Source organism: Dunckerocampus dactyliophorus, chromosome 3, assembly GCF_027744805.1.
Source record: "Dunckerocampus dactyliophorus isolate RoL2022-P2 chromosome 3, RoL_Ddac_1.1, whole genome shotgun sequence".
Classification (NCBI taxonomy): domain Eukaryota; kingdom Metazoa; phylum Chordata; class Actinopteri; order Syngnathiformes; family Syngnathidae; genus Dunckerocampus; species Dunckerocampus dactyliophorus.
In genome coordinates, this window is record NC_072821.1 from 35695806 (window position 1) to 35723650 (window position 27845).

The 27845-nt window shown below is 41.1% G+C and overlaps 4 protein-coding genes across 4 annotated transcripts in view; 1 reads left to right on the forward strand and 3 right to left on the reverse strand.

The window, feature by feature from the left end:
* Window positions 1-2121, reverse strand: part of LOC129178239 (gastrula zinc finger protein XlCGF57.1-like) — a 7498-nt gene extending 5377 nt beyond the window's left edge. Inside the window, exon 1 of the mRNA XM_054770261.1 lies at window positions 1866-2121. Coding sequence (XP_054626236.1) covers window positions 1866-2061 — 196 coding nt within the window. The 5' untranslated portion in view covers window positions 2062-2121. The remainder of the gene's footprint in view (window positions 1-1865) is intronic.
* Window positions 2122-3970: 1849 nt separating this feature from the next.
* Window positions 3971-27637, reverse strand: LOC129178224 (zinc finger protein 391-like). Its single transcript, XM_054770241.1, has 3 exons — window positions 27381-27637; window positions 25837-26382; window positions 3971-6030 (listed from the first exon to the last, which is right to left on the reverse strand). Exons 1-3 carry the CDS (start codon window positions 27574-27576, stop codon window positions 4865-4867), a joined length of 1908 nt encoding a protein of 635 aa, XP_054626216.1. The 5' UTR covers window positions 27577-27637; the 3' UTR covers window positions 3971-4864.
* Window positions 10752-23851, reverse strand: LOC129178237 (gastrula zinc finger protein XlCGF57.1-like). Its single transcript, XM_054770259.1, has 2 exons — window positions 23552-23851; window positions 10752-13452 (listed from the first exon to the last, which is right to left on the reverse strand). The coding sequence occupies exons 1-2, from the start codon at window positions 23745-23747 to the stop codon at window positions 12209-12211; spliced, it is 1440 nt and encodes a 479-aa protein (XP_054626234.1). The 5' UTR covers window positions 23748-23851; the 3' UTR covers window positions 10752-12208.
* On the forward strand, window positions 14302-19403 carry LOC129178227 (uncharacterized). The gene is made up of 2 exons (XM_054770244.1): window positions 14302-14908; window positions 16804-19403. Exon 2 carries the CDS (start codon window positions 16808-16810, stop codon window positions 18401-18403), a length of 1596 nt encoding a protein of 531 aa, XP_054626219.1. The 5' UTR covers window positions 14302-14908; window positions 16804-16807; the 3' UTR covers window positions 18404-19403.
* Window positions 27638-27845: the final 208 nt, after the last annotated feature.

The following is a 27845-nucleotide window of genomic DNA, read 5'->3' on the forward strand; positions in this document are numbered from 1 at the left end:
GACACTGTAATCTATTGCTACTGCACAGCTCATTATTATTATCATCAAGTATGAAATGTAACTTAGCAAGTTGTAGCCCTATGATAGTTGTTAGTCAGTGCTGGGCAAATTACAAAATGCATCAGCTGAGTTACAAAACGTACAAAGAGGGTCAATTTAACTCAGAAATATTTTTTTTCAAAACTTTTGCAAGGGTATATTCTGTGATTTATTTTGAAAGCTACTTCTTTTGCATTTGCAATTACTTACAGTTACTTGTTCAGAAAATGAGTTGAATTTGTACTGCAATTACTGCTTCCTGAATGGAATTGGTTGGGAAAGTAATTATTGTATTACCTTTTTTTGAAAAACCTAATATGTAAAATAACGGGTTTAGCTTTGTGGTGGTGTCACTGATCTGTACTAATAAATCTGGATAAACCATTGGTCAATGCCTTGTGAAGCCACGCGGCCGCCATATTACCACTCACAAGAAACACTTCTCGGACAATGACTTGTGAGAACTTGTGAGTTGTTAAGTCTGTTGTTAGTTTGTTACCCACTCACACTAAATGCAAGGTTAATCTTCAGACTAACCTCCCTCAACAGGTGTGCTTGAGCTTAGTCATAAGGACTCAGGTATGATCATTTTTAAAAATTCTGTCGATATCATACCATACCTGAGTCATAACGGCTTTACATAGGGGGCCGTGGGGGATAAGTAAACAAACAAGCGCGACTAGACTACTAAATCATTTGCAGTTGCTTGCAAATATAAAAAAATACGTTGTTATTTTTTTGGTTTACCCGAATTTAAAATGAACCCCCATATGGAGACAATGTTTATATATTATTACATATTATATTACATATTATTCCTGTGTTTTTTGTTAAAATATATTTCTATATCAGAAAAGAGGTTATTTGTATTTCATAACGCAAACAAAAAATAAATAAAAATCAGCAAAATGTTAAATGATTTTAAAACTTGTCCAAAGTCACTCTCTTTTATGATTCATATTTTGTACAGACGAGAGCATAGTGAATCGTATGAAAGTAAGAAAAAAAAGTAAAGGATCATGACCATGGATTTTAGTGGAAAAAAGGGATGGGATATGCAGTTAAAATTAAAATCTCTTTCTAGAGGAGTAAAACTATGCATTGCTATAGGGGAGTGCTGAGCCAGGGTGCAGAATAGAATTTTGTCCCAAAGGCAATGAGAATTGGAAGCGGAAAAAGTACATTTAATATAGCCATAAGATAGAGAATAACGTATCAAATCGTTTTTAAGGGACGAAGGTTGCGTTACTTGAAGGAATGGGAGAATCTCCCCACTTTTTAATGTAAAATATAGATGTTCTGCGAGCCTCTTCATCTGCTTTGTACACGATGTACGCTGTGCCAATGTAGTCTGCTACGTACGAGATGTAAGTGGTAAGATGGCCTCTCTGTGGCTTCAGCGGCTTGCACGGCGCGTGCGATTTATGGTCTATCCAGATTTATTAGTACAGACCAGTGGGTGGTGTGTACAAGTTTGTGACTTGCATTTTTTCCCCGTAACGCTAGGGGGCAGTATTTTCATGAGAGTGAGCAACCACAACTCTCGTTGACTGGCTGTGCCCGTGTAGTAGTGTAGTACTAGTGAACAATTGCGACTGAAGCAATATGCAGAGAGTTGATTTAGGTATCAGTGCAGAATAAGCGCATTTCATTGTCGGTAACTGTAACGGCGTCATAACTTTTGAAATAGTAATTCATTATATTACCCATTACTGAAAAACAAGAATGCCTGGTGCTTGTGCCACGCACATAATGTTACTATATTGTTCGCGACGGTTTAGGAATAATGTGTGCAATAATAATGATAAAAGAAGAAGTGAACAAACCTTCTCTGTATAACACAACGTGAGGCTTCTTGAAAATAGTGTCCAGTAGTTTTCGTTGTCGCTCGTTCTCCTCTTTTGCTCTAGAAAGTTCCCCCTCGTACTCTGCTATCGTTCTTTCCAAAACTACAAATATTTCTTCAACAGCCGCAGTTAGTCGCTGATTCACCAACGCTCTCAGCATTTGCACTTTACACATTTTCACAGTCACAACACTTTACACTCACACTTGATCTCTGCTTTGCGATGTGTTGATCACTTCCGCGTCTCTTTGCAAGCAGCTAACGAGAACACGCAAGATGGCGGGCACTGATCTGTATAATATATCTGGATATTTCATACGTCGCACGCCGGAGTGCAAGCCGCTGAAGCCAAAGAGACGCCATCTTACTACTAACATCGCGACTACATTGGCACAGCGTACATAGTGTACAAAGCAGATGAAGAGGCTCGCAGAACATCTATATTTTAAATTCAAAAGTGGGGAGATTCTCCCATTCCTTCAAGTAACGCAACCTTCATCCCTTAAAAACGATTTGATACGTTATTCTCTATCTTTTGGCGATATTAAATGTACTTTTTCCCCTTCCAATTGTCATTGCCTTTGGGACAAAATTCTACTGTGCACCCTGGCTCAGCACTCCCCTATAGCAATGCATAGTTTTACTCCTCTAGAAAGAGATTTTAATTTTAACTGCATATCCCATCCCTTTTTTCCACTAAAATCCATGGTCATGATCCTTTACTTTTTTTTCTTACTTTCATACGATTCACTATGCTCTCGTCTGTACAAAATATGAATCATAAAAGAGAGTGACTTTGGACAAGTTTTAAAATCATTTAACATTTTGCTGATTTTTATTTATTTTTTGATTGTGTTATGAAATAGAAATAACATCTCTTCTGATATAGAAATATATTTGAACAAAAAACACAGGAATAATATGTGATCACCATAATGTGTAATAACCATAAACACATACACCCACACACACACAGAAAACAACAACACTGAAACAAAACCATATGCTTTGGTTAAGACAATACGTTCTTTGCAATCTCAAACATACCGGTATGCATGTTCAGTAATATTATTTTCCAGAACATATCATATGAATGAATCCTTTTACGTCAGTCATTCAGCAGCAAAAAAAATGTTGTTTATCTAAATGAAGGGTCATGCCGGGTCAATTGTATGCAAACTGGCTTGCTAACTGCACTGTATACAATGCCTGGTAAGCATCATGGAAGCACTGGGATTCTCCCATTCCTTCAAGTAACGCAACCTTCGTCCCTTAAAGAAATACTGTACATATATCATGATGTAACAAAAAATACGTAAATTTCCTCTGAGCTATTACAGACCTATATCAACGTATCAATTCTGGACATACAGTTAATCAGAGGAATTTTACACCTTCGAAAATATCTGAGAGATCGACAGTGCAAAACCCTTAAATGATCAATCATAAAGCTACATTTCAATCATACTTACAGGTGAAATGTTCGTCCACAGCCTTTGAACTGGCGATTTGTGCAGTTAATAGCTGCACATGCAGGCATCTTAAGTCGAAATTTGTGTCCAATCCGAATTAATAAAATAAGTTCACCACGAATGCAAAAGCTTGCCGAGAAGTGTTTCTTGCGAGTAGCAATATGGCGGCCGTTTGCCTTCATAAGTCATCGCCAATGAGCTATCCAGATATATTATACAGATCAGTGATGGCGGGTCGCAACCAATGTTTTAGGTGTCTACCGCCACCTACTGTACCGGAGACTGTCTCTGAGAGTACAGTACTTAGGTTGCAGACTAGATTGGCATCTATACATATTTGTTTGATTTACTTATATAGTGCTTTCCAATGTACCCAATGTGTTGTTCATCTTTAAAAGGCCAGACGTCTTATTGAATCACGAGTTTGCGCTCAACATTTTGTTCATTGCTTTCACAGAACAACCTTGTTTAGGCTATGGCTACATCTACTGGTCACATTTGGTATTACAGTGTAATAAAGACAAAGACAAGACGGAAAACTGGGACGTAAACACGCACACTAATTACACAACACATACCACAGCTAGAGAGGGAGAGGGAGGAGAGAGCTGATTGGAAGAAACACAGGGGTCAGGGCAAGACAGGATCCGATGAAGACAGAAACAAGGCCACACGGAACACAGCACAAACCAGAATACAAACAACAGAACGTGACCCATATCGTAAATCTATTTTTAGCTTACTTAACAAAGGTTAAAAATTCAACTCCACACTTTGATACCAGAATACACTAGAATTTCTTCAACCGGAATGCCACGTGATAATGGTGATGATGTTTTCTTTAAGTGGAAACGTTTCACATTTAATCATATTAATTAATAAACCTGACACATCTACACCTGAAGGCATTCAATAGCTGTGGATATTTGGTCCTTATTGTACAGGACTAAAGGGGTATCATCAGCTAATTGACACTGTATCTGTTGTTGTCCTATACATACTCATTGAAAGTAATTATGACAAATGTGGAAGCAAAGAGCTTGCATAACAATCACAAAGTAATATGGACCAATCCGATCGCCCTGCTTAATTCCTCTGTAAATGCCTAACCTCACAGATTTTCCATTAGATAGCTATTACAATTAGTGTACATAAAATGAATAGCGTGAATAAATAATTCTCAAAAATTTAACAAATCAAACGCAAACAAACTGGCATGCTAATCAGGCTAAGGGCAAACAGCAGAACAGCTTTTCAGCTTTTCTGTCCTCTTGCCTCAAGTTTTCATTTTAATCAAATAAAACAAGCTGACACTCTATCACAGCTTTTTTTCCCCCCATTTTTTCAGCTGACTTCGGCCCAGAGGCACACATAGTTAAATGGCAGAAGCATATTAACAAGATTGAGTTACACACACATCAATGATGTCACACGTTATATGTGGTGATATTGAGAGAAAGTCAAAGTTATCAAAGTCTTGACAGTTTGTATTTCAAGTCGTGCAGTTTCATTTACTGCTGCTGTTCTCACCAGCACACTTGTGATTGTTAAGCTGGTACTTATAAGAGAATCTTTCATCACACACACTGCACCTAAACACTTTCTCACCAGTATGTGTTCTCATGTGTCTTTTCAAATTCTGATTTTGTACAAAACCTATCCCACACACTGAACAAGCAAAAGGTTTCTCACCAGTGTGTATTCTCATGTGTGCTTTCAAATTCTGATTTTGGCCAAAACCTTTACCACACACTGAACAGGCAAAAGGTTTCTCACCAGTGTGTATTCTCATGTGTTTTGCCAAATGCTCATTTTGTCCAAAACCTATACCACACACTGAACATGTAAAAGGTTTCACTCCAGTGTGTATTCTCATGTGTGTTTTCAAACCATGATTATATTCAAAACAAATACCACACACTAAACATGTAAAAGGTTTCTCTCCAGTGTGTTTTCTCACATGGGTTTTCAAATGATCAACCTGTTCAAAACCTATGCCACACACTGAACAGGTAAAAGGTTTCTCACCAGTGTGTATTCTCATGTGTGTTCTCAAACGATAATTTAGTCCAAAACCTATACCACACACTGGACAGACAAAAGGTTTCTCTCCAGTGTGTATTGGTGTGTGTGCTGTCAAATGTGCCTTCTGAGAGAATCTTTTATTACACACTGAGCATATGAATGGTTTCTCTCCTGTGTGTAGTCTCATATGTCTTTTCATATTTCTACGGTAATTAAAAGATTTGTCACAGTGAGAGCATTTAAAGTGTGTGTTGTCAGTGTGACATGTCATATCAGCTGTAGAGTCTTCATCATCAGTGTCAGGAGAGTGTGACGTTGTGTCGTCACTATCTGATAGTGGAGCTAAGAGGTTGTCTGCTTGTGATCCTCCACAGTGGTCTCCATCAGCTTCTGTTTTGTGTTGAGTTGAGCTGCTGCTTGGAGGCTCCACCTCTCTCTTCTCCTCACTTTCACCTTTGTCTTCATAATCTTCACTCTTTACAGGGACACCAATCACTGGGAACTCTGCCAGTCCTTCAAGATGCTCTCCCTCCTGATTGATGCCGTGATTATCCTCTTCCTCTTTAACATGGGGAGGCTGTGGCTCCTCCTCTTCCTCTTTAATGTGGGGGGGCTTTGGCTCCTCCAACTCCTCAGGTGAAAGATGTTCTGCACAAGAAGAATAACATGCTTTCAAGGAGTTGTGTCATACAATACATATTGTACATATACTCCATTTTGCCACAATTGCTTCAAATGACAGTATTGTGCGTGAATGTTGGGCAACTTACAAAATGCAATTACTTATAGTTAGGCCTGTCATGATAATCACTAAATTGATTAATTGAACGAGAAAAAAAAACAAGTCCAGAATTTTGTCGGCCTCGATAAATTGACATGTGCATGTATGCCTGTTTGTTTTCTTTACCACACAGGCTGGATGACAAGAGGGTTCACTCTCCATGTGTCTGTGTGCATTGGTTCTATAGTGGAATGAACAGAGAGAGTGAACCCTCCTGTCAGCCATTCAGCCTTTTTGTCCCAGTATATGGAGCGGGGCTACTAGTGAGTGGATACTCAACCGACAGAGTGCGAGCAGCGAGTTAGCATGCAAGCGCTAATATGAAGACACAAAAGTGATAGTTTCTAAGCCGAATGCCACAGCCGCAGTGTGTAGGTGCAGCAGAGCCTTCGTCCCGACAGTCAACGCTGACTGAGGGGTTTGGTCAGCAAAGTAAATATAACGAAACCACAAAATGGTGTGGGTTCAGTGTTGCTCCCTATACTGCAAAAGAAATGGCAACATTTGGGGAAAGAAAACGTGTTGAGGGACATAAGAAACATCGCATTTTACTCCACCACCACAGATATGTGGTACAGCTCAAATATTACCCCCTACATGCGTGCGTCTGTGTATTTTTATTGGAGTGTTTTTTTCGTTAACGGAGACAGGGTCGCTACCAAAACGGCTGAGCGTAAACTCCGACCGGCATCCGCTGGATTTAAAGCGAGCGTCTGGAAGCGCTTTGGCTTTCACGTAGTTGAAGGTAAAAATGAGCTGGACAAGAGCCAGACTATACGCAAGCTTTGTCATAAAAGCTTAAAAATATTTTGGGAACACGACAAATATGAGATACCACATAGCACGTTTCGACACAAACGAGGAGGAAAAACAGCAAGTAGTGAAGTTGCTGCCAACCAGAGAACCATCGAGCAGGTGATAACTAATTTTCCACCCAACTCGGAAAAGGCGAAGCAAATCACAAAGTCAATCGCAACTTTTATTGCGAAATATTTGTGGCCGTATTCGATTGTTGAGAAACAAGGCTTTCGTGCTTTGGAGCCCATTGCAACATTATTTCACTGACACTGCAACTGTGAATAAGGGCAGCCTATTTTTTGGGGTTATTCATAATGTACTGATGTCTGCAAGCATTATTCTTGATCATTATCATTCATTATTCTTATTATTCATTCTTCATTATCCTTCATCGCAGGCCTCTGAATCGTAATTGCATCAAATCATGAGGTGGCCAGAGATTCCCACCCCTAATCTATAGTAGTTTTAATGGAATAAAATAAGAATATAAAATGAGAACAAGACAGTTATCAGTCAAAATAATAAACAGCAAATTAATGTATTTTAAACAATATTCCTTTAACTAAATATAAATTAAATATTTCTAAAAATAACAAATCAAGGCACAAGAAACACATTTATTCATATGTAAAATATGTAACACATGAATTATCGACTCAGAGATGGGTGGGGTATCCAACAAAACTGTACTCATTGAAGAGTATTGTTACAGAACAATTTTACTGAAGAAAAAGTGTGATGTAACACATATCGGTATTGGTTGGTATCAGAATCGGAAATTGGACAATATCGGCAAATACGATTATCAGCAAAAAAGCCAATATCGGACATCCCTAATTAAAGCTTATAAATACTATGCAAGTATAGTCAAGATATTCAAATGATCCTTAAACGCTCACATCTATATATAAACACATTTCATAAATAATGTGTTGTTGCTGATCAGGGTGTTGTACAAATAAACGAAGTAGCCAAACAGTAACAAATAAATCAGTAGCTATTAATATTACTATTGTTAGGTTTAGCTCTAAGCTGGAGATAAATCTGCCGACGGAGAACCTGCATTTAAAAAACTAATGACTTGGCTTCTATAATGTCACATTTTGTTTGTTCTCCTTCACTTTAGTTAGGTTTTCGTTCTGCTTTTGCGATTGAAGGCGGACGTCATTCTGTCATGACGTCAGGGTAAACATGACAATACGTGACACAACCAGAAGTGTGAGGAAGGCCAGACAGTCTGAATTCATAAAAGCTGGTTCCCGGTTTGAGGAGGAGCCTCCAAACGTCTGGCCTTCCCCGACCGGGTATGCTACTGGCCTAGTCGGCTGCAGACCCTTAAATTAGACACAGCCCTGGACAGACGCCGCATCGAGTGGGTTTGTCCTGTGCTGCGATACGTCAACGTCGCCATATTGGATGTGTCAAAGCTGCCTTGGAAATGAATGCAAGTAAATGTACTTACTTTCATAAAGCGCCTCTCTACAAAGACATTTAAGTTCATTCTTATAGATTCGGCACCAAAAACAATGTGATTATGATTGTTTGTGTCTAACTGTTTCCCACGTATATTAGTTCTTTCAATTACAGCGCAGCCTTGACAAGTTCAGTATGACGGCGACGTTGACTTACGGCTCAGCGCTCGATGCGGAGTCCATCCATGTCTATGGTATGTATTGCATAATGACAGATTACACATAACTAAATAAATAGGCCGACCGGATGTAGACGCATTCTGCAGACGCGTAGAAACAATTGCGTTTCCGGTACGTATTGCGTGGTGACAGTGAACAATGGCGACTGAAGTAACATCAGTGCAGAATAAGCGCATTTAGTGTCGTTAACTGTAACGGTGACGTAACATTTGAAATAGTAATTCATCCATTACTGAAAAACAATGTCTGGTGCTTGTGCCGCGCACGTATTGTTACTATATTGTTCGCGATGGTTTAGGAATAATGTATGTAATAATAATGATGAAAGAAAACGTGAACAAACCTGCTCTGTACAACACAACTTGCGGCTTCTTGGAAAAAGCGTCCAGTAGTTGACGTTGTCGCTCGTTCTCCCCTTTTGTTAGAGAAAGTTCCTCCTCGTACTCTGCTATCGTTCTTTCTAGCGCTTCAAATATTTCTTCGACAGCCACAGTTAGTCGCTGATTCACCAACGTTCTCAGCATTTGCAGTTCACACATTTTCACACAGTCACAACACTTTACACTCACACTTGATATCGGATTAGCGATGTGTGGCCTAGTAAGCACAAGTGGCAAGATGCGCGAGGTTTTACATAAAACAGTAGTACAAAAAGGCGACGCATGAGTGCGTAGTCTTCTTCCTTTTGTTTACGACTGGTCGCAACCAACGTTTTGGGTGCCTAGCGCCACCTACTGTATCTTAGAGTACAGAACTTCGGCTGCAGACTAGATTGGCATCTATACATATTTATTTCTTTAGATTTTTTATGTAGCGCTTTTCAAGTACCCAAAGCGTTTCAAAGTGAAATGAACCCGTTACTCAATCATCAGTCACACAGTGGTGTATTTCCAAACAAGGGAGGAGAAAGAGGAAGGAAAAACAAAATCAACACGGTCTGTTATGTTTCGGTGAAACGAGGTTGATCTCGAACATCTTTTACTGTCAACAGCTTGCAACTTAGCCAACAACATGCATACATGCAGAGCTAATGTGGCTCACACAGGTACACTATACTTGAGTACCACCAGGGTCGGTCCTACCATTAAGGCAAAGTAGGCAATTGCCTTAGGCCCCCCAAACAGTCAGGGGCCCCCGACCAGCTGCCCTCGCCCCAACCAGCATGGGCTAGGGCCACCACAGCCAGCAGCACCCCCAAATATATTGATGTATAATTATGTTAGCATACCAAACAAACAAATAATAGAACAAAAAAGAAAGCCACCTGAAAGCAAAATTCATATGATCTGCCTCCCTCTCCCACACACTACGTACAATGGACCGTTCCCTGATGATGGTGGTAATGCCTGTGAAGAAGTGAGAAGCTACTTAAAATGGAGCGAACTTACCAGAGCGGGTCCGAGAGGACGAAACAGTGAGGACACCAAAAAATATATTGCCTCTTTACCAAAGATCTCTAGATCCTTTAAGGTGTTGGTAGAAAAAAAATGTCAACGAGCCGGAGTCGGATAAAATTTGTACCTCTGCCGGTTTTGTGCATGCGCTAAAATCAGCGGTACATATTTTGTGTTTATACTTGTATATGCATGAGGCGCTAACTACCGCGGGCTGTGAGTCGAGTTCCATGCAGTCCGCTACAGGATGATTCTGAGTTTGGTGCTGCCACACCTCACCTATGTGTGAAGTCCGGTGAGAAGTTAAAGCAACAAGTAGGACTTTCTTTCTTTGACATTTATGCGATGAAAAACATGGACAACAATATAGATGGACTTCAACGGTATAATGACCTTCCACAGTATGTACAGGTATTTGTACAAATATGAAGAAACTAAATTTGACTTCTCTCCCATGGAAGGCATGGAAATGGGGAGAAAGCAATAGTTTGCAAAGATTAATTGTGTTTATGTCTGTGAGACAGAAACGGGGAGAGTTTGTGTTCAAAGAGAGAGAGGGGGGATGAGAGAGTGAGATTAATGAAATGGACATGGACATACATATTTTTGAAGCACTCTACACTTTACTTGCGTCGCACTATTCATGTCTAAGTAATCTCTCTGACACACACATGAACACCCCGTCTCTCTTTGAACACAAACTCCCTGTTCTCTCAACAATTGATTTCTCTCCATTTCCATGCCTTCCTCCTGACACTTTCTGACTGTTGGCATATATTGTTTAATAATTGCTTTTGTTACATTGCAATTGTTCATCTTCACCCTCAACACATACACACAGTCTGTTCTCTTTCTCTCTGACACACACGCACACATCTGTTGTGATGCTGTCTGGGTTGTTTTTGTTCAAAAATAAATATCTGGCATTTTGACATACACTGGTTTTATATCCGAAACTTTATTCTCTCATTCTGTTCATGCTGTATTAATTCAGTACAAGGTTGTGTATTGGTAAGGGCCTTTGAGGCTGCCTTTCCTGCTTTTTCGTGTTAAAAGAACATATAAAGAGGGCCCCTGGCTATGTTCGCCTTAGGCCCCAAAATTGCTAAGTCCGCCGCTGGCTACATCTACAGGTCACATTTGGTATTAAGTGTAACAAAAGCAACACAAAAAACATGCAATGAGCTCCAAAACGAAAACTCACCACAACGACAAGATGATCCGACAAATACAAGATGCAAAACCTGGAAGTAAATACACACACTAATTACCCAAGAAGACATACCAGAGCTTAGCGAAAGAGGGAGGAGAGAGCTGATTGGGGGAAAGACAGGTCAGGTCAGGGCAAGACAGGATCCAATCATGACAAAAACAAGGCCACTCGGAACACAGACAGCACAAACCAGAACACATAACAGTAACAGACCCATATCTTAAAAAGATTTTTTTATCTTACTTAACAAAGATTAAAAATTCAACTCCACACTTTAATACACAAATATGTTACAACTTCTTCAACCGAAATGCCACGTGATAATGTAAATATGTTTTCTTAAGTGGAAACAGTTCACATTTGATAATACTAATTCATAAACTTGACGCATCTACTGTAGAACTGAAGGCATTCAACAGCTGTGGGTATTTGGTCTTTATTTTACCGGATCAAAGGGGTATCATCAGCTAACTTTTTTTCCTGTACATATTCCTTGAAAGTATTTATGATGAATGTGTAAGCAAAGAGCGTGCAAAACTAACAATCCAATCGCCTTGCTTAATTCCTCTGTAAATGCCTAACCTCCGAGATTTTCCATTAGATAGCTTGACTGTACTATTACAATTAGTGTACATAAAATGAATAGCATGAATAAAATAATCCCCAAATCCTCAAACAGTTAACAAATCAAACACAAACAAACTGGCATGCTAACCAGGCTAAGGGCAAACAACAGAACAGCTTTTCAGTCTGTCCTCTTGGCTCAAGTTGTCATTTTAATCAAATAAAAATGGGAGACACTCAGTCAAAGCTTTTCTTCTATTTTTTCAGCTGACTTCGGCCGAGAGGCACACATAGTTAAACGACAGAAGCATATTAACAAGATTGAGTTACACACACATCAATGTTGTCACACGTTATATGTGGTGATATTGAGAGAAAGTAAAAGTTATCAAAGTCTTGACAGTTTATTTCAAATCCTGCAGCTTCATTTCCTGCTGCTGTTCTCATCAGCACACTTGTGATTGTTAAGCTGGTACTTATAAGAGAATCTTTCATCACACACACTGCACCTAAACACTTTCTCACCAGTGTGTGTTCTCATGTGTCTTTTCAAATTCTGATTTTGTACAAAACCTATCCCACACACTGAACAAGCAAAAGGTTTCTCACCAGTGTGTATTCTCATGTGTGCTTTCAAATTCTGATTTTGTCCAAAACCTTTACCACACACTGAACAGGCAAAAGGTTTCTCACCAGTGTGTATTCTCATGTGTTTTTTCAAATGTTCATTTTGTCCAAAACCTATACCACACACTGAACATGTAAAAGGTTTCTCTCCGGTGTGTATTCTCATATGTGTTTTCAAGCCATGATTATACACAAAACATATGCCACACACTGAACATGTAAAAGGTTTCTCTCTGGTGTGTTTTCCCAGGTGGGTTTTTAAATGATACCTCTGTCCAAAACCTATACCACACACTGAACAAGTAAAAGGTTTCTCACCAGTGTGTATTCTCATGTGTGCTTTCAAATGGTGATAATGTGTAAAACCCACATCACACACTGAACACTTAAAAGGGTTCTCACCAGTGTGTTTTCTCATGTGTGTTCTCAAACGATGATTTAGTCCAAAACCTTTACCACACACTGAACAGACAAAAGGTTTCTCTTCGGTGTGTATTGGTGTGTGTGCTGTCAAATGTGCCTTCTGAGAGAATCTTTTGTTACACACTGAGCACATGAATGGTTTCTCTCCTGTGTGCAGTCTTATGTGTCTTTTCATATTTCTACGGTCATTAAAAGTTTTGTCACAGTGAGAGCATTTAAAGTGTGTGTTGTCAGTGTGACATGTCATGTCAGCTTTAGAGTCTTCATTATCAGTGTTAGAAGAGTATGCTGTGGTGTTGTCACGATCTGAGAGTGGAGCTAAGTCTGCTTGTGATCCTCCACAGTGGTCTCCATCAGCTTCTGTTTTGTGTTGAGTTGAGCTGCTGCTTGGAGGCTCCACCTCTTTCTTCTCCTCACTTTCACCTTTGTCTTCATCATCTTCATTCTTCACAGGGACACCAATCAATGGGAACTCAAAATGCTCTCCCTCTTGACAAATGCTGTGATTCTCCTCCTCCTCTTTAACGTGGGGGGTCTGTGATTCCTCCTCTTCCTCTTTAATGTGGGGGGACTGTGGCTGCTCCACCTCCTCAGGTGAAAGATGTTCTGCACTGACGTCTGTTGAAGAAGACAAACATGCTTTCGAGTTGTATCGTAGAAGGTGTCCGTATGGATGGGATGAAATTGATGACTTTGAATTAACAGCGCCTCTGCTGGTTTCACCCAGGTAGTACACTCCATTTTGCCACAATTGCTTCAAATGATCTTATTGGTAGTCAATGTTGGGCAAATTACAAAATGCAATTACTTATAGTTAGGCCTGTAATGATAATCGCTAAATCGATTAATCTAACGATAAAAAAAACAGTCGATAAATTTGCTGGCCTCGATAAACTGGCGTTTGGTCGGCAAAGTAAATATCAATGAAAGCACAAAATGGTGTGCATCCTGTGTCGCTCACTCCATTGCAAAAAAAATACCAACATTTGAGGAAATGTTAGAAATGTTTGACAGGCGGTACGAATTTCCTGGGACAACGTACATGTCACAAACAGCAATTCCTGAACTGTATAACGAAGTGAAAGAAGACGTGTTGAAGGACATCAGGAACATTGCTTTTTACTCCACCACCACAGATATATGGTACAGCTCCAATATTACCCCCTTACATGCGCGTCTGTGAGTTTTTTTTATTGGAGTGTTTTTTTTTTCTTAATAGAGACAGAGTCGCTACCAAAACGACCTAAACTAAACTACCTAAACCAGGGGTGTCAAACTCGTGCCATGGAGGGCCAAAACACTGCAGGTTTTCTTTCCAGCCAGTCACTAAAGCAGGTGATTTTAATGATCAACATCTTCAGTTTGAGGGAAGGAGCTCATCAATTAAATCACCTGCTGAAGAAACTGGTTGGAGAGAAAACCTGCAGCGTCTCGGCCCTCCAGGGCACGACTTTGACACATGTGACCTAAACTCTGACCCGCACTGTGAAAGGGTGATGGGTTTGTGTTGTTCTGAACATCCATTTCCCAGGATACGAATGTGAGAAAGGGTTTGTGTTGTTCTGAATATTCACTTCCCACTGTATGTCTGCTGACCTTGCCTACCAGGTGCTTGATACGAATGTGAGAAAGGGTTCACTTCCCACTGTATCTTGTTATGGTCTTGATACGAATATGAGAAAGGGTTTGTGTTGTTCTGAATATTCACTGATACGAATGTGAGAAAGGGTTTGTGTTGTTCTGAATATTCACTTCCCACTGTATATCTGCTGACCTTGCCTACCAGGTGCTTGATACGAATGTGAGAAAGGGTTTATGTTGTTCTGAATATTCACTTCCCACTGTATATCTGCTGACCTTGCCTACCAGGTGCTTGTTAAAAAATAGTAACTCTGCGTGCGAATGCCTGAGTTTCAGGGCCGGCCACCCCGTTCTCACGCTCGCACGAACAGACTGGTATAAAGAGGGGAGAGCGAAAACACCTAGACGGAGTCTGCTGCGGGTTGTGATCGAACGCCCAGCCGATTGACGCGAACTCTTCCACGGGTGTTGGCTCTCCACTCTGTTGGCGTAGGTAAGAGGCTTTTTCGCTGCAATCATATATCTTGTGTGTTGATGCTTAAATAAATACGCCCTTGTTTAGGCTAAAATACCTTGATGTGTCTGTGTCATTCTGTGTGCCGACTGAACACGATCCTCTAAAAAATATTCTAAAACATTTTTGGCGTTGTCGGCAGGATCACGTTCAGCTGCATGCAGAATGGCTTTGTGCTGTATGAGAAAAGTGAAGACTACAGATGTCCTCACCATGGAGGAAGTGTCGTCAGGGTGGGTAGCCCCTGACGAGGTGAAAGGGATAGGCGCCGTCTTACGACAACGCGGGGGACGCCCTGGGCCGTGGGCTGGCGATATCCCTGTAGCAAGCGCGGAGGCACTGTTACGAATGTTGAACAAGGTTGAATATAACGAGGAGGCACCCTTGAGGGGAACACAGGAGAGTTTGTGGATCTGTGCAGAGGCATGGAAGGAGCGTAATCTAGCGGTGGCGAAGGCCAACGCTCAGACGGCGCAACAGACCAAGCAGCTGCAGGATAAGGAAAAAGAGTTAAGGCGAATGCAGTGCATAATGGATAAGACCGTTATGTGCCTGTCGCAATTGATTCGTGCCGCCCAAAATCGTTCATCCTGTAAAGTTGATGCGAAGCAAGTTCGCTCCTTTGTGGCCGGGATGAGTGAAGATTGGGATCCCGGGGGTTGGGATGGGGACATATGGGGAGATGACCCAGACGAGAGGTTGGGACCTCTCCCCGATCCGCCCCCGGTTCGAAGTATTTATCCATCATTAAAGCAATTTAAGAAAATGCAACCTGTTACACGACGACATCAGGTGCAAGGCATAGCAGATATGAGGCAGATGGTGGACGCACAGGGGCAGCCTGTGATAGGAGAACACGGGCGGCCTGTGATGGAGCCTGTGCTTGAGGTGCAGGAACAGCGGTTGATTAAGGAGGACTTTACACAAGATGAGGGACTCTGATTTTGTCGAGATATAAACAAAGGGAAGAAGAGGCGAGTTAAGTTTGAGGAGGAGGATGAATAGGATGAAGGCCAAGCCCAAGTCCTTAAGACTACCTGGTCCACCACGGATATACGGCCTCATGTAGAATTAGAAATTTATTGGAAGAAATCTGTACAAAAGGTAACAGCGTTGGTGGACACAGGGGCTGAGGCCTCGTTGATTAGTGGAAATCCGGACAAAATTAAAGGAAAAATCGTGCCCCTAACGGGAATTGGGGGACAAGTAGTGTAAAAGTATAACACTACCACCAAAAATCGGACAAACGCCCATTAAAAAGTATACCGTTGTAGTCACTCCCATAAAGGAGTGGATAGTGCGAATGGACATTTTGACAGGAATGACTTTGCATTTAAGACACGGGAAGTTTATGTTTGGAGATCTTAGGAAAATAAAGTCTGTTTTGGTGGGAAAAGTGCACATGGCACCATTCCCCATACCTGAAGCGACGACGTTAATCTCCATGAAACAATATAGAATCCGTGGGGGTCAGGAGGAGATTACTAAAACAATAAAAGATAAGGAGAAATTGGGGTAATTTGTAGATTATGGGGGGAACAACCCGTGGTTGTACAAAAGGATGACAAAATTGCACAGTTAATAATTAAACCATGCAATATGACCCCAGTACAGGAGATTACTCCACCTGAGGTTGTTACTTTTAGAAGTACTAGAGGTTTTGGTTCAACAGATAAGGTGGGAGCTAAAGTGTGGGTGAAGCAGCGGGATGGTCCTCCACAACCCGCTGAAATTATAGCACAGGGAAATGATGCTACCGTGAGTGTCATGTATTCAGGACAGGAGAAATGGGTCAATGTACCTGTGTCAAAATGTTACTTAAGGGAAGATTAGAAAGTGTAGGATGCTATGTCCAACTGGGCTTCTTTGTGCAGGTAAATGATCAACTGGAAACGCTTTACTGGAGTGCCAAGGAGGGCTCGACATCGACAAGATGGCTGGGGACCGCGGACCTGGTGGTGCCGGCTCTTTGGTCAAGCGCCTCCTTGCTCTTGGTGTCATGGTGGCCCACTATTGGGGAACAACCCAAGAAACGACCTGGAACGAGTGCAGGACCACGTGAGCTGTCCGGCAGGTCAAGCATGTCTGATGGCCAACATCACCAGTGACTGTAACATCTACGTCTGTTACACATGCCTGGCACAAACTCTTCACGTCCGAATGGCCAAAGCTACTCAGAGGACTGTGGTGTCATGGACAATCAAGTTTCCAAATCTCCCAACATGTCATCGACGACGTCGAGAGTGGTATGACACGCTGCTTGGAGGGACTGGAACGGTGTTGGGGGTGTCCAACACCATCGACGGGGAGGTCACGCGTACAGTGCTGTCGACCACTGGACAGTATACATCACGGGCGTTACACCAAGTTGGGGAGTGGTTACCTAACGGGATAGGTACACAATTGAGTAATGTCAATTTATGGACGCATCAGTACAATTGGCAATTGACTATGTTTAACGAAACTTATCGCTCCTTAATGAATCTGACCCAAATTGCCAATTGGACTGCTTGTAATATGCAAATGTTACATGCACGCATTCAGAAGGAAAGGTTTATAACTGGAGTTTATACAGGGAATTATCATCAGTGGAGAAATACTTGGAATATTAGTCAAAAACTATGGCTCCAACTATTTCCGGAACAAACTGTTTGCAATAACACCCAATGCAAAGGTTATTGGTATCAATACAATGTAACTCAAGTGAAAACTGTATGCCGATATGAAGTACTTCCGGTAATATCAATACATGGATATCATTATCTGCATGTGAGTGGAGAGTGGTTTAAAGCCGCAACAAATACGACTTATGACACTGATTTATGTGATAAAACTGATCAAGGGATGGTATGTACTTTACAGATGGGTCACGCTAATCTATGTTTGAGTGATAGTCAGGTAACATTATGTGATTGGAGTGTTGAGACACCACGAGACATGCTATGGCAGGTAGGGCCACAATACCTATGCGTAGCTACCATGAGACAACACCCACAGTTACCTTCAGCTCCATTCGTTGGCTGTCTTAATGATGTACACCTGTGGCATTGGAATAATCAAACGTATTATCTCACCAATTACTCCCAGGAGTCCAGATTGTCAGCGGTGCAGTGGGAGGTTTTGCGCCACCCCTGGACTGTGTCTCTGGACCGGTTCAAATGCGCATTGGACCGGTCCACAGAATTGAAGGATCTGATACAAAGACATAGGTACAATGTCACGCGGTTGTGGGTGTCCACATTAATAGCTGGGGATGAAGTGAAACATGTAGCGAGGCTAGTGCAGCAGAGTTCCGCCCATCATTGGTGGGATATTTTATCTGGAATGTCTGTAACTGCCAGGAAAACCATACTGCCACCCTTGTTTATTTTGGCAGGATGCTTAATTATATTAACCTTATGTAACGTATTCACTTGCTTGTATGTTAGACGAGCTAAAAGACAGCTTGAGAGAATAATTTTTAATCAGCGGTAGTAGTATGCGAATTGCTGTGTGTGAAAGCGATGCCCCTTTTGGGCTTACCAAAATTGAGGTAATTGTGGAAAGCGGGGGACCGGATATTTATGTTTGGAATTTTCATGTTGCGGGGAATATGATGTGGGGTGAATTTGTCTGTGACACACGGGCGGATTTACTTGAGAAGGTGCAACACGATCTGGTTAATTGGAATAATTGGGAGGGGAACATGATGAATAATGAAGATTTTATGAATTGAGGAAAATGATGTTCAGAACATCAAGAGTGGAATGTGAAAGGGTGATGGGTTTGTGTTGTTCTGAACATCCATTTCCCAGGATACGAATGTGAGAAAGGGTTTGTGTTGTTCTGAATATTCACTTCCCACTGTATGTCTGCTGACCTTGCCTACCAGGTGCTTGATACGAATGTGAGAAAGGGTTCACTTCCCACTGTATCTTGTTATGGTCTTGATACGAATATGAGAAAGGGTTTGTGTTGTTCTGAATATTCACTGATACGAATGTGAGAAAGGGTTTGTGTTGTTCTGAATATTCACTTCCCACTGTATATCTGCTGACCTTGCCTACCAGGTGCTTGATACGAATGTGAGAAAGGGTTTATGTTGTTCTGAATATTCACTTCCCACTGTATATCTGCTGACCTTGCCTACCAGGTGCTTGTTAAAAAATAGTAACTCTGCGTGCGAATGCCTGAGTTTCAGGGCCGGCCACCCCGTTCTCACGCTCGCACGAACAGACTGGTATAAAGAGGGGAGAGCGAAAACACCTAGACGGAGTCTGCTGCGGGTTGTGATCGAACGCCCAGCCGATTGACGCGAACTCTTCCACGGGTGTTGGCTCTCCACTCTGTTGGCGTAGGTAAGAGGCTTTTTCGCTGCAATCATATATCTTGTGTGTTGATGCTTAAATAAATACGCCCTTGTTTAGGCTAAAATACCTTGATGTGTCTGTGTCATTCTGTGTGCCGACTGAACACGATCCTCTAAAAAATATTCTAAAACACGCACCCGCTGGATTTAAAGCGAGCATCTGGAAGCACTTTGGCTTTCACATAGTTGAAGGTAAAAATGAGCTGGACAAGAGCCAGACAATATGCAAGCTTTGTCATACAAGCTTAAAATATTTTGGGAACACAACGAATATGAGAAAACATACAGCACATTTCCACCCAAATGAGGAGGAAAAACAGCAAGCTGAAGTTGTTGCCAACCAGAGAACCATTGAGCAGGTGATAACTAATTTTCCACCCAACTCGAAAAAGGCAAAGTGACTCACAAAGTCAATCGCAACTTTTATTGCGAAAGATTTGTGGCCATATTCAACTGTTGAGAAGCAAGGCTTTTATGCAAGGCTTTTGTGCTTTGTTGCACACTTTGGAACCCAGATACAACGTCCCATTGCAACGATATTTCAATGACACTGCAATTGTGAATTAGGGCAGCCTAGTTTTTTTAGTTACTCATAATATACTGACGTCTGAAAGGATTATTCTTGTATGAGAGCCGCTCGTACAGAAATCTCTGTTTTGTATGAAAGCTGTTTTTGACTTTGCTATACAGGAAAAATATTAATTTGTCAGAGATTCTATGCTCAGGATTTTAGTTTGAATTCAAAATTATATTATTTAATTTGTGACTAATGGCAGATGTTGGTCACTCAGAATATGCTGAAGTTTGTTAATTTGATACATGCTCCCATTAGTGCAGTTTACTTTTCCTGCTGGTTCTGTGCAATGGGAAATATGTTGGTAGATGTAACCTTCCAATTATTAAAAGATAGTGGAAGTAAATTAATATATTTCATGTTTATTTTAATTGTGGCTCATCACAAATATTGTTTTGTTTTAGTAGTACACAGTGAGTAAAAAGAAATATATAGAAAAAAAATATGCATGAAAAAACTGACAAACTACCGACCACAAAAAAAGATGGCTCAAGATGTATCAATAATCGTTTTATCATCGCAGGCGTCTGAATCGTAATCGCAGCGAATCGTGAGGTGGCCAGACAGTTCCATCCCTAACATATAGTAGTTTTAATGAGTAGTTTTAATGGAATAAAATAAGAATATAAAATAAGAATATGAAAGTTATCAGGCAAAAACAATAAACAGCAAATTCATGTATTTTAAACAATATCCCTTTAACTAAATATAAATTAAATATTTCCAAAAATGACATAAATCAAGGCACAAGAAACACAAATATGTAATACATTAATTATCTACTCAGAGATGGGTGGAGTAGCCAACAAAACAACTGTACTCATTTAAGGGTTTTGTTACTTTAGATCAGGGGTCACCAACGTTTTTCCTTGTGAGAGCTATTTTTACAAAATGAAAATGGCTACTTATTTTTGTAACATTTATTTTCAGAGCTTATTTTAAACCCAAACAAATCCAATATGCTTGTTTTACCAGAACATTAACAAAATGCTGGTGCCCACAACTCACATTTTGTATTTCACAATGCATTTCTTTCTACTGTTCTTTCATTACTAGCTGAAAACCTGAATGAAAAGCAGGCTTGCGGGCACCTCATGTGGTCGTGGGAGGCGCTACCACGTTGGTGACCCCCGCTTTAGAACAATTTTACTCAAAAAAAAGATGTGTTGTTACACATATTAGTATCGATATTGGTTGGTATCGGAATCGGAAATTGAGAGTTGGCCAATATCGGCATGTACGGTTATCAGCAAAAAGCCAATATCGAACATCCCTAATTCAAGCTTATAAATACTATACCTGCATTTAAAAAACTAATAATTTGGCTTCTACAGTGGTATGAAAAAGTATCTGAACCTTTTGGAATTTCTCACATTTCTGCATAAAATCACCATCAAATGTGATCTGATATTTGTCAAAATCACACAGATGAAAAAACTGTGTCTGCTTTAACTAAAACCACCCAAACATTTCTAGGTTTTCATATTTTAATGAGGATGGCATGCAAACAATGACAGAAGTGGGAGGAATAAGTAACTGAACCCTCACATTTAATATTTTGTGGCCCCCCCTTTGGCAGCAATAACTTCAACCAGACACTTCCTGTAGCTGCAGATCAGTCTGGCACATCGATCAGGACTAACCTTGGCCCATTCTTTTCTACAAAACTGCTTTAGTTCAGTCAGATTCCTGGGATGTCTGGCATGAATCGCTGTCTTGAGGTCATGCCACAGCATCTCAATGGGGTTCAAGTGTGGACTTTGACTTGGCCACTCCAGAACGTGTATTTTGTTCTTCTGAAACCATTCTGAAGTTGATTTACTTCTGTGTTTTGGATCATTGTCTTGTTGCAGCATCCATCCTCTTTTTAGCTTCAACTGTCTAACAGACGGCCTCAGGTTTTCCTGCAAAACATCCTGATAAACTTTTGAATTCATTTTTCCATGAATGATTACAAGTTGTCCAGGCCCCGAGGCAGCAAAACAGCCCCTAACCATGATGCCCCCTCCACCATGCTTCACGGTGGGGATGAGGTGTTGATGTTGGTGAGCTGTTCCATTTTTCCTCCACACATGACGTTGTGTGTTCCTCCCAAACAATTCAACTTTGGTTTCATCAGTCCACAAAATATTTTGCCAAAACTTCTGTGGAGTGTCCAAGTGCCTTTTTGCGAACATTAAACGAGCAACAATGTTTTTTTAGACAGCAGTGGCTTCATCCGTGGAGTCCTCCCATGAACACCATTCTTGGCCATTGTTTTACATATAGTTGATGTGTGCACAGAGATATTGGACTGTGCCAGTGATTTCTGTAAGTCTTTAGCAGGCACTCTAGGGTTCTTTTTTACCTCTCTGAGGATTCTGCGCTGAACTCCTGGCGTCATCTTTGGTGGACGGCCACTCCTTGGGAGAGAAGCAAAAGTGCCAAACTCTCTCCATTTGTAGACAACTTCTCTGACTGTTGATTGATGAACATCCAGACTTTTAGAGATGGTTTTGTATCCTTTCCCAGCTTTATACAAATCGACAATTCTTGATCGCAGGTCTTCAGACAGCTCTTTTGAGCGAGCCATGGTGCACATCAGACAATGCTTCTCATCAAGACAATTCTTATCAATTCTGTGTGTTTTATAGTGGGCAGGGCAGCTTTAAACCACTCATCAGTGATTGGGCACACACCTGACTTGAATTGTTTGGTAAAAATTGGTTTCAATTGCTCTTTAAGTCTCCTTAGGCAGAGGGTTCAGTTACTTATTCCGCCCCCTTCTGTCATTGTTTGCATGCTATCCTCATTAAAATATAAAAACCTATAAATGTTTGGGTGGTTTTAGTTAAAGCAGACACAGTTTTTTCATCTGTGTGATTTTGACAAAGATCAGATCACATTTGATGGTGATTTTATGCAGAAATGTGAGAAATTCCAAAAGGTTCAGATACTTTTTCATACCACTGTATAATGTCACATTTTGTTTGTTCTCCTTCACTTTAGTTAGGTTTTCGCTCTCCTTTTGCAATTGAAAGCAGACGTAATTCTGTCATGACGTCAAGGTAAACGTGACAATACGTGACACAACCAGGAAGCGTGAGGAAAGCCAGAAAGTCTGAATTCATGGTTCCCGGTTTGAGGAGGAGCCTCCAAACGTCTGGCCTTCCCCGACCTACTAGCCTTGTCGGCTGCAGACCCTTAAATTACCGTAGACACAGCCCTAGACAGACGCCACATCGAGTGGGTTTGTCCAGTGCTGCGATACGTCAACGCCGCCATATTGGATATATCAAGGCTGCCCTGGAAATGAATACAAGTAAATGTAGATTCGGCACGAAAAACATTGTGATTGTGATTGTTTTTTGTGTCTTAACTGTTTCCCACGTATATTAGTTCTTTCCTTTACAGCGCAGCCTTGACACGTTCAATATGGCGTACGCTCAGCGCTCGATGCGGAGTCCATCCATGTCTATGGTACGTATTGCATAGTGACAGATTACACATACCTAAATAGGCCGACCGGATGTAGACGCGTTCTGCACACGCGTAGAAACAATAGCGTTTCCGGAAGATACCATCAGTGCAGAATAAGGGCATTTTACTGTCAAGTGTAACGACGACGTAACATTTGAAATAGTAATTCATTGGATTTTCCATTAGTGAAAAACAATGTCTGGTGCTTGTGCCGCGCACGTAAAACAAAAAGTGAACAAACCTGCTCTGCGCAACACAACTTGAGGCTTCTTGAAAACAGCGTCCAGTAGTTGACGTTGTCGCTCGTTCTCCTCTTTTGTTTGAGAAAGCTCCTCCTCGTACTCTGCTATCGTTCTTTCCAGCACTACAAGTATTTCTTCGACAGCCACAGCTAGCCGCTGATTCACCAACGCTCTCAGCACTTGCAGTTTACACATTTTCACACAATCACAACACTTTACACCCACACTTGATCTCTGCTTAGCGATGTATCGCCTAGCAAGCACACGCGTTAAAATGCGTGCCGTTTTACATAAAACAGTAGTGCCAAAGGCGACCCGAGTGCGTAGTCTTCTTCTTTTTGTTTACGACGGGTTGCAACCAACGATTTGGGTGTCTGCCGCCACCTACTGTACCGGAGTGTGTATTTGAGAGTACAGTATTGAGGCTGCAGATTAGATTGGCATCTACACATATTTGTCTTTAGATTTTTTTTATAGAGCGCTTTTCAAGTACCCAAAGCGTTTCGAAGTGAAGTGAACCCATTATTCCATCCTCAGTCACACAGTGGTGTGTTTCCAAACAAGGGAGGAGAAAGAGTAGGGAAAAAACAAAAACAAGCGCGGTCTGTGCTGTTTCCGTGACACACGAAAAAACAACGACCTGGTTGATCTCGAACGTTTTTTTTTTTTTACTGTCAGCATCTTGCAACTCAGCCAACATGCAGAGTTAATGTGGCTCACACAGGTACATGATACTGGAGTACCACCTGGTGAATGGTCTTTCACTTAGTGGTTCAAATGTGAATTACACCTCTCATGACACGGTCTTCTTCATTTTTAACGGCATTTGGTATAAATCACTTTGGTGCATTCCTTCCCACATATGCTGTTAAACAACTTCCTTTGCTGTTTCACCAGTGTTCAGCAATTCTTTAGTTCTTATTTCTTTCATTCTCACTCCCACCAGTTCCCTCCTCACCACTTCCATTTGTCATTTTATACCTCCTGAACTTTATTTTCTTGTGTGGACTTGATAGGCAGGATAGGTAATCAGTATTTAGTTGGGCTGGCAGTTTCAGTTCGTTGCTGGATCATTACGTGCATGTTTGCTGGAAGTATAGGAACGCAAGTCAACTGGTACAAGCTCATGCTCCTTCCCCACAAATTCGATGTCCTAAAAATCATATTTGACCATCAAAAACCAGGTTGCCCAGGTGCCTTCCCTTGTCTGTCACCCAACGCACCAGACCCTTATGTTTGCCCCCAGAGGTGGTGGGTCTACGGGAGTCCCATGTGACTTTTCAGGTTGGGCCGCACAAGTGAAGGTCCGACTACCAGACACTCACCTGCATGCCATGATTTTTATTTCTGTAATTTGAACTCCTCACCCTATCTCTGAGGAAGTGTGCAGCCACCGTACAAAGGAAACTCATTTCACTCTTTTGTATCAGCAATTTTGCTCTTTCGGTGACTACCTAAATCTCGTGACCGTAGGTGGAGGTCGGAACGTTGATCTACTGGTAAATTGTACAACAAAACAACTTTTCAGTCTCTCTCTTTGGCTCAGGTTACCACTTTAATGAAACACAACAGACTGACACTCTTGTCAGGTGTTTCTATTTAATATAATTATTTAATTAAATGGCAATCCAGCCATTCATTTTCTGCTTGTTCTCATGAGAATCGTGGGTAAGCTGGAGCCTATCCCAGCTGACAAAAAGGCCTCATGCACCCTCTACTGGTAGCCAGCCAATCACAAACATTTAAATGGGTGAAACATATTAACAAGACACACACAGCAATGGAGTCACACACGTTATATGTGGTGATCCATCCATCCATTTTCTATGCCGCTTATCCTCACTTGGGTTGTGGGGTATGCTGGAGCCTATCTCGGCTGACTTCAGGCAACGTTATCAAAATCTTGACAGTTTATTTCAAGTCCTACAGCTTCATTAACTGCTGCTGTTCTCACCAGCGCACTTGTGATTGTTAAGCTGGTACTTATAAGAGAATCTTTCATCACACACACTGCAACTAAACACTTTCTCACCAGTGTGTATCCTCATGTGTTTTTTCAAATTCTGATTTTGTCCAAAACCTGAACCACAGACTGAACATGCAAAAGGTTTCTCACCAGTGTGTTTTCCCAGGTGTGTTTTCAACATATACCTCTGTCCAAAACCTATACCACACACTGAACAGGTAAAAGGTTTCTCACCAGTGTGTATTCTCATGTGTGCTTTCAAATTGTGATTATGTCCAAAACCCATACCACACATTGAACAGGTAAAAGGTTTCTCACCAGTGTGTTTTCTTGCATGTCTTGTCAAATGTTCCTTCCGAGAGAATCTTTTATTACACACTGAACACGTGAATGGTTTCTCTCCTGTGTGTAGTCTCATGTGTCTGTTCATATTACTGCGGTCATTAAAAGTTTTCTCACACTGAGAGCATTTAAAGTGTGTGTTGTCAGTGTGACATGTCATATCAGCTTTAGAGTCTTCATAATCAGTATCAAGAGAGTGTGACATTGTGTCATCACTATCTGATAGTGGAGCTAAGAGGTTGTCTGCTTGTGATCCTCCACAGTGGTCTCCATCAGCTTCTGTTGTCATGCGTCGAGTTGAGCTGCAGGTCAGAGCCTCCACCTCTCTCTTCTCCTCACTTTCACCTTTGTCTTCATCATCTTCACTCTTCACAGCGACACCAAGCACTGGGAACTCTGCCAGTACTTCAAGATGTTCTCCCTTCTGACTGATGCCGTGATCCTCCTCACTCTCTTTAATGTGGGGAGGCTGAGGCGTCTTCTGCTCCAGCTTCTCGGGGGGAAGATGTTCTTCCCTGACATCTGTTGAACACCAGAAGACAAACATGCTTTCGAGGAGTTGTGTCATAGGTGCCCAAATGGATGTGATAAGATGTATGAGAGTGAATTAACAGCACCACATAGTACACTCCATTTTGCCACAATTGCTTCAAATGACCGTATTGTTCATCAATATTGGGGAAATTACAAAATGCAATTACTTTAGTTACTTTTCAAAAAAGGAATTGAATTGGTAAAGGAATTACTGTCTCATGAATGTAATTGGTTCGGAAGTAATTATTGTATTACTTTTTTTGAAAAACCTAACATGTAAAAGAACCGGGTTTGAGCTTTGTGGTGGCGTGTACCACTTTGTGACTTCCTTTCTTTCTTTTTTTTTTTTTTTACCAAAACGCCAGAGTGAAGTGTTTTTTGCGATTGATAATGTCGAACATAAATGTCTTGTGCCGCGCACATATTGGTACTACATTGTTCTCGACGGTTAAGGAAGAGAAATGGAATGGATGAGACAGAATCAAGAGTGCCTGTGCTGGTTTCAGCCCGGTAGTACACTCCATTTTGCCAAAATTGCCTCAAATGGCCTTATTGCTTGTCAGCAGGGGTGTCGGAGACGCCCAACTCAAGACAAAGAATGATGCAAGAAACTGGGTCCATGATAACAAGAACAACAATGAATGTTTTACATTAATTTTAAGGAATGTACAATGAAAAAACAACTTTTTTTAATTTACCGAGTCTCAAAACAATGCAGATGCATTTTTTGTTTTCCCGACAGTGAGCAGCCACAACTCTTGAGTTACTCCCAACACTATTTTTAGTATGCAAAACACACATTAAGTGGCGTTAGTAATTACAAAGTGTTACGCAAATCATGTGGCAATAAACGCCATGTATGACAAGACACCGACTATGTATTATTTTTGAAAGTATCAAACAAACGACAAATAACAATAATATAGTTAGCGACGGTTTAGGAATAATGTAAGTAAAAATAATGATAAAGGAAAAAGTGAACAAACCTGCTCTGTGTAACACAACTTGAGGCTTCTTGAAAATAGTGTCCAGTAGTTGACGTTGTCGCTCGTTCTCCTCTTTCGTTCGAGAAAGTTCCTCCTCGTACTCTGCTATCGTTCTTTCCAAAACTACAAATATTTCTTCAACAGCCGCAGTTAGTCGCTGATCCACCAACGCTCTCAGCATTTGTACTTTACACATTTTCACACAATAACAACACTTTACACTCACACTCGATCTCTGCTTTACGATGTGTTGATCACTTCCGCGTCTCTTTGCAAGCAGCTAACGAGAACACGCAAAATGGCGGGCCGCAGTCAACATTTTAGGTGCTTACCGCCACCTACTGTACCGGAGTGGGTATCTCAGCGTACAGTACTTGCGTTGCAGACTAGATTGGTATCTATACACATTTCTTTCTTTAGATTTTTTATAGAACGCTTTTCAAGGTACCCAAAGCATTTCAAAGC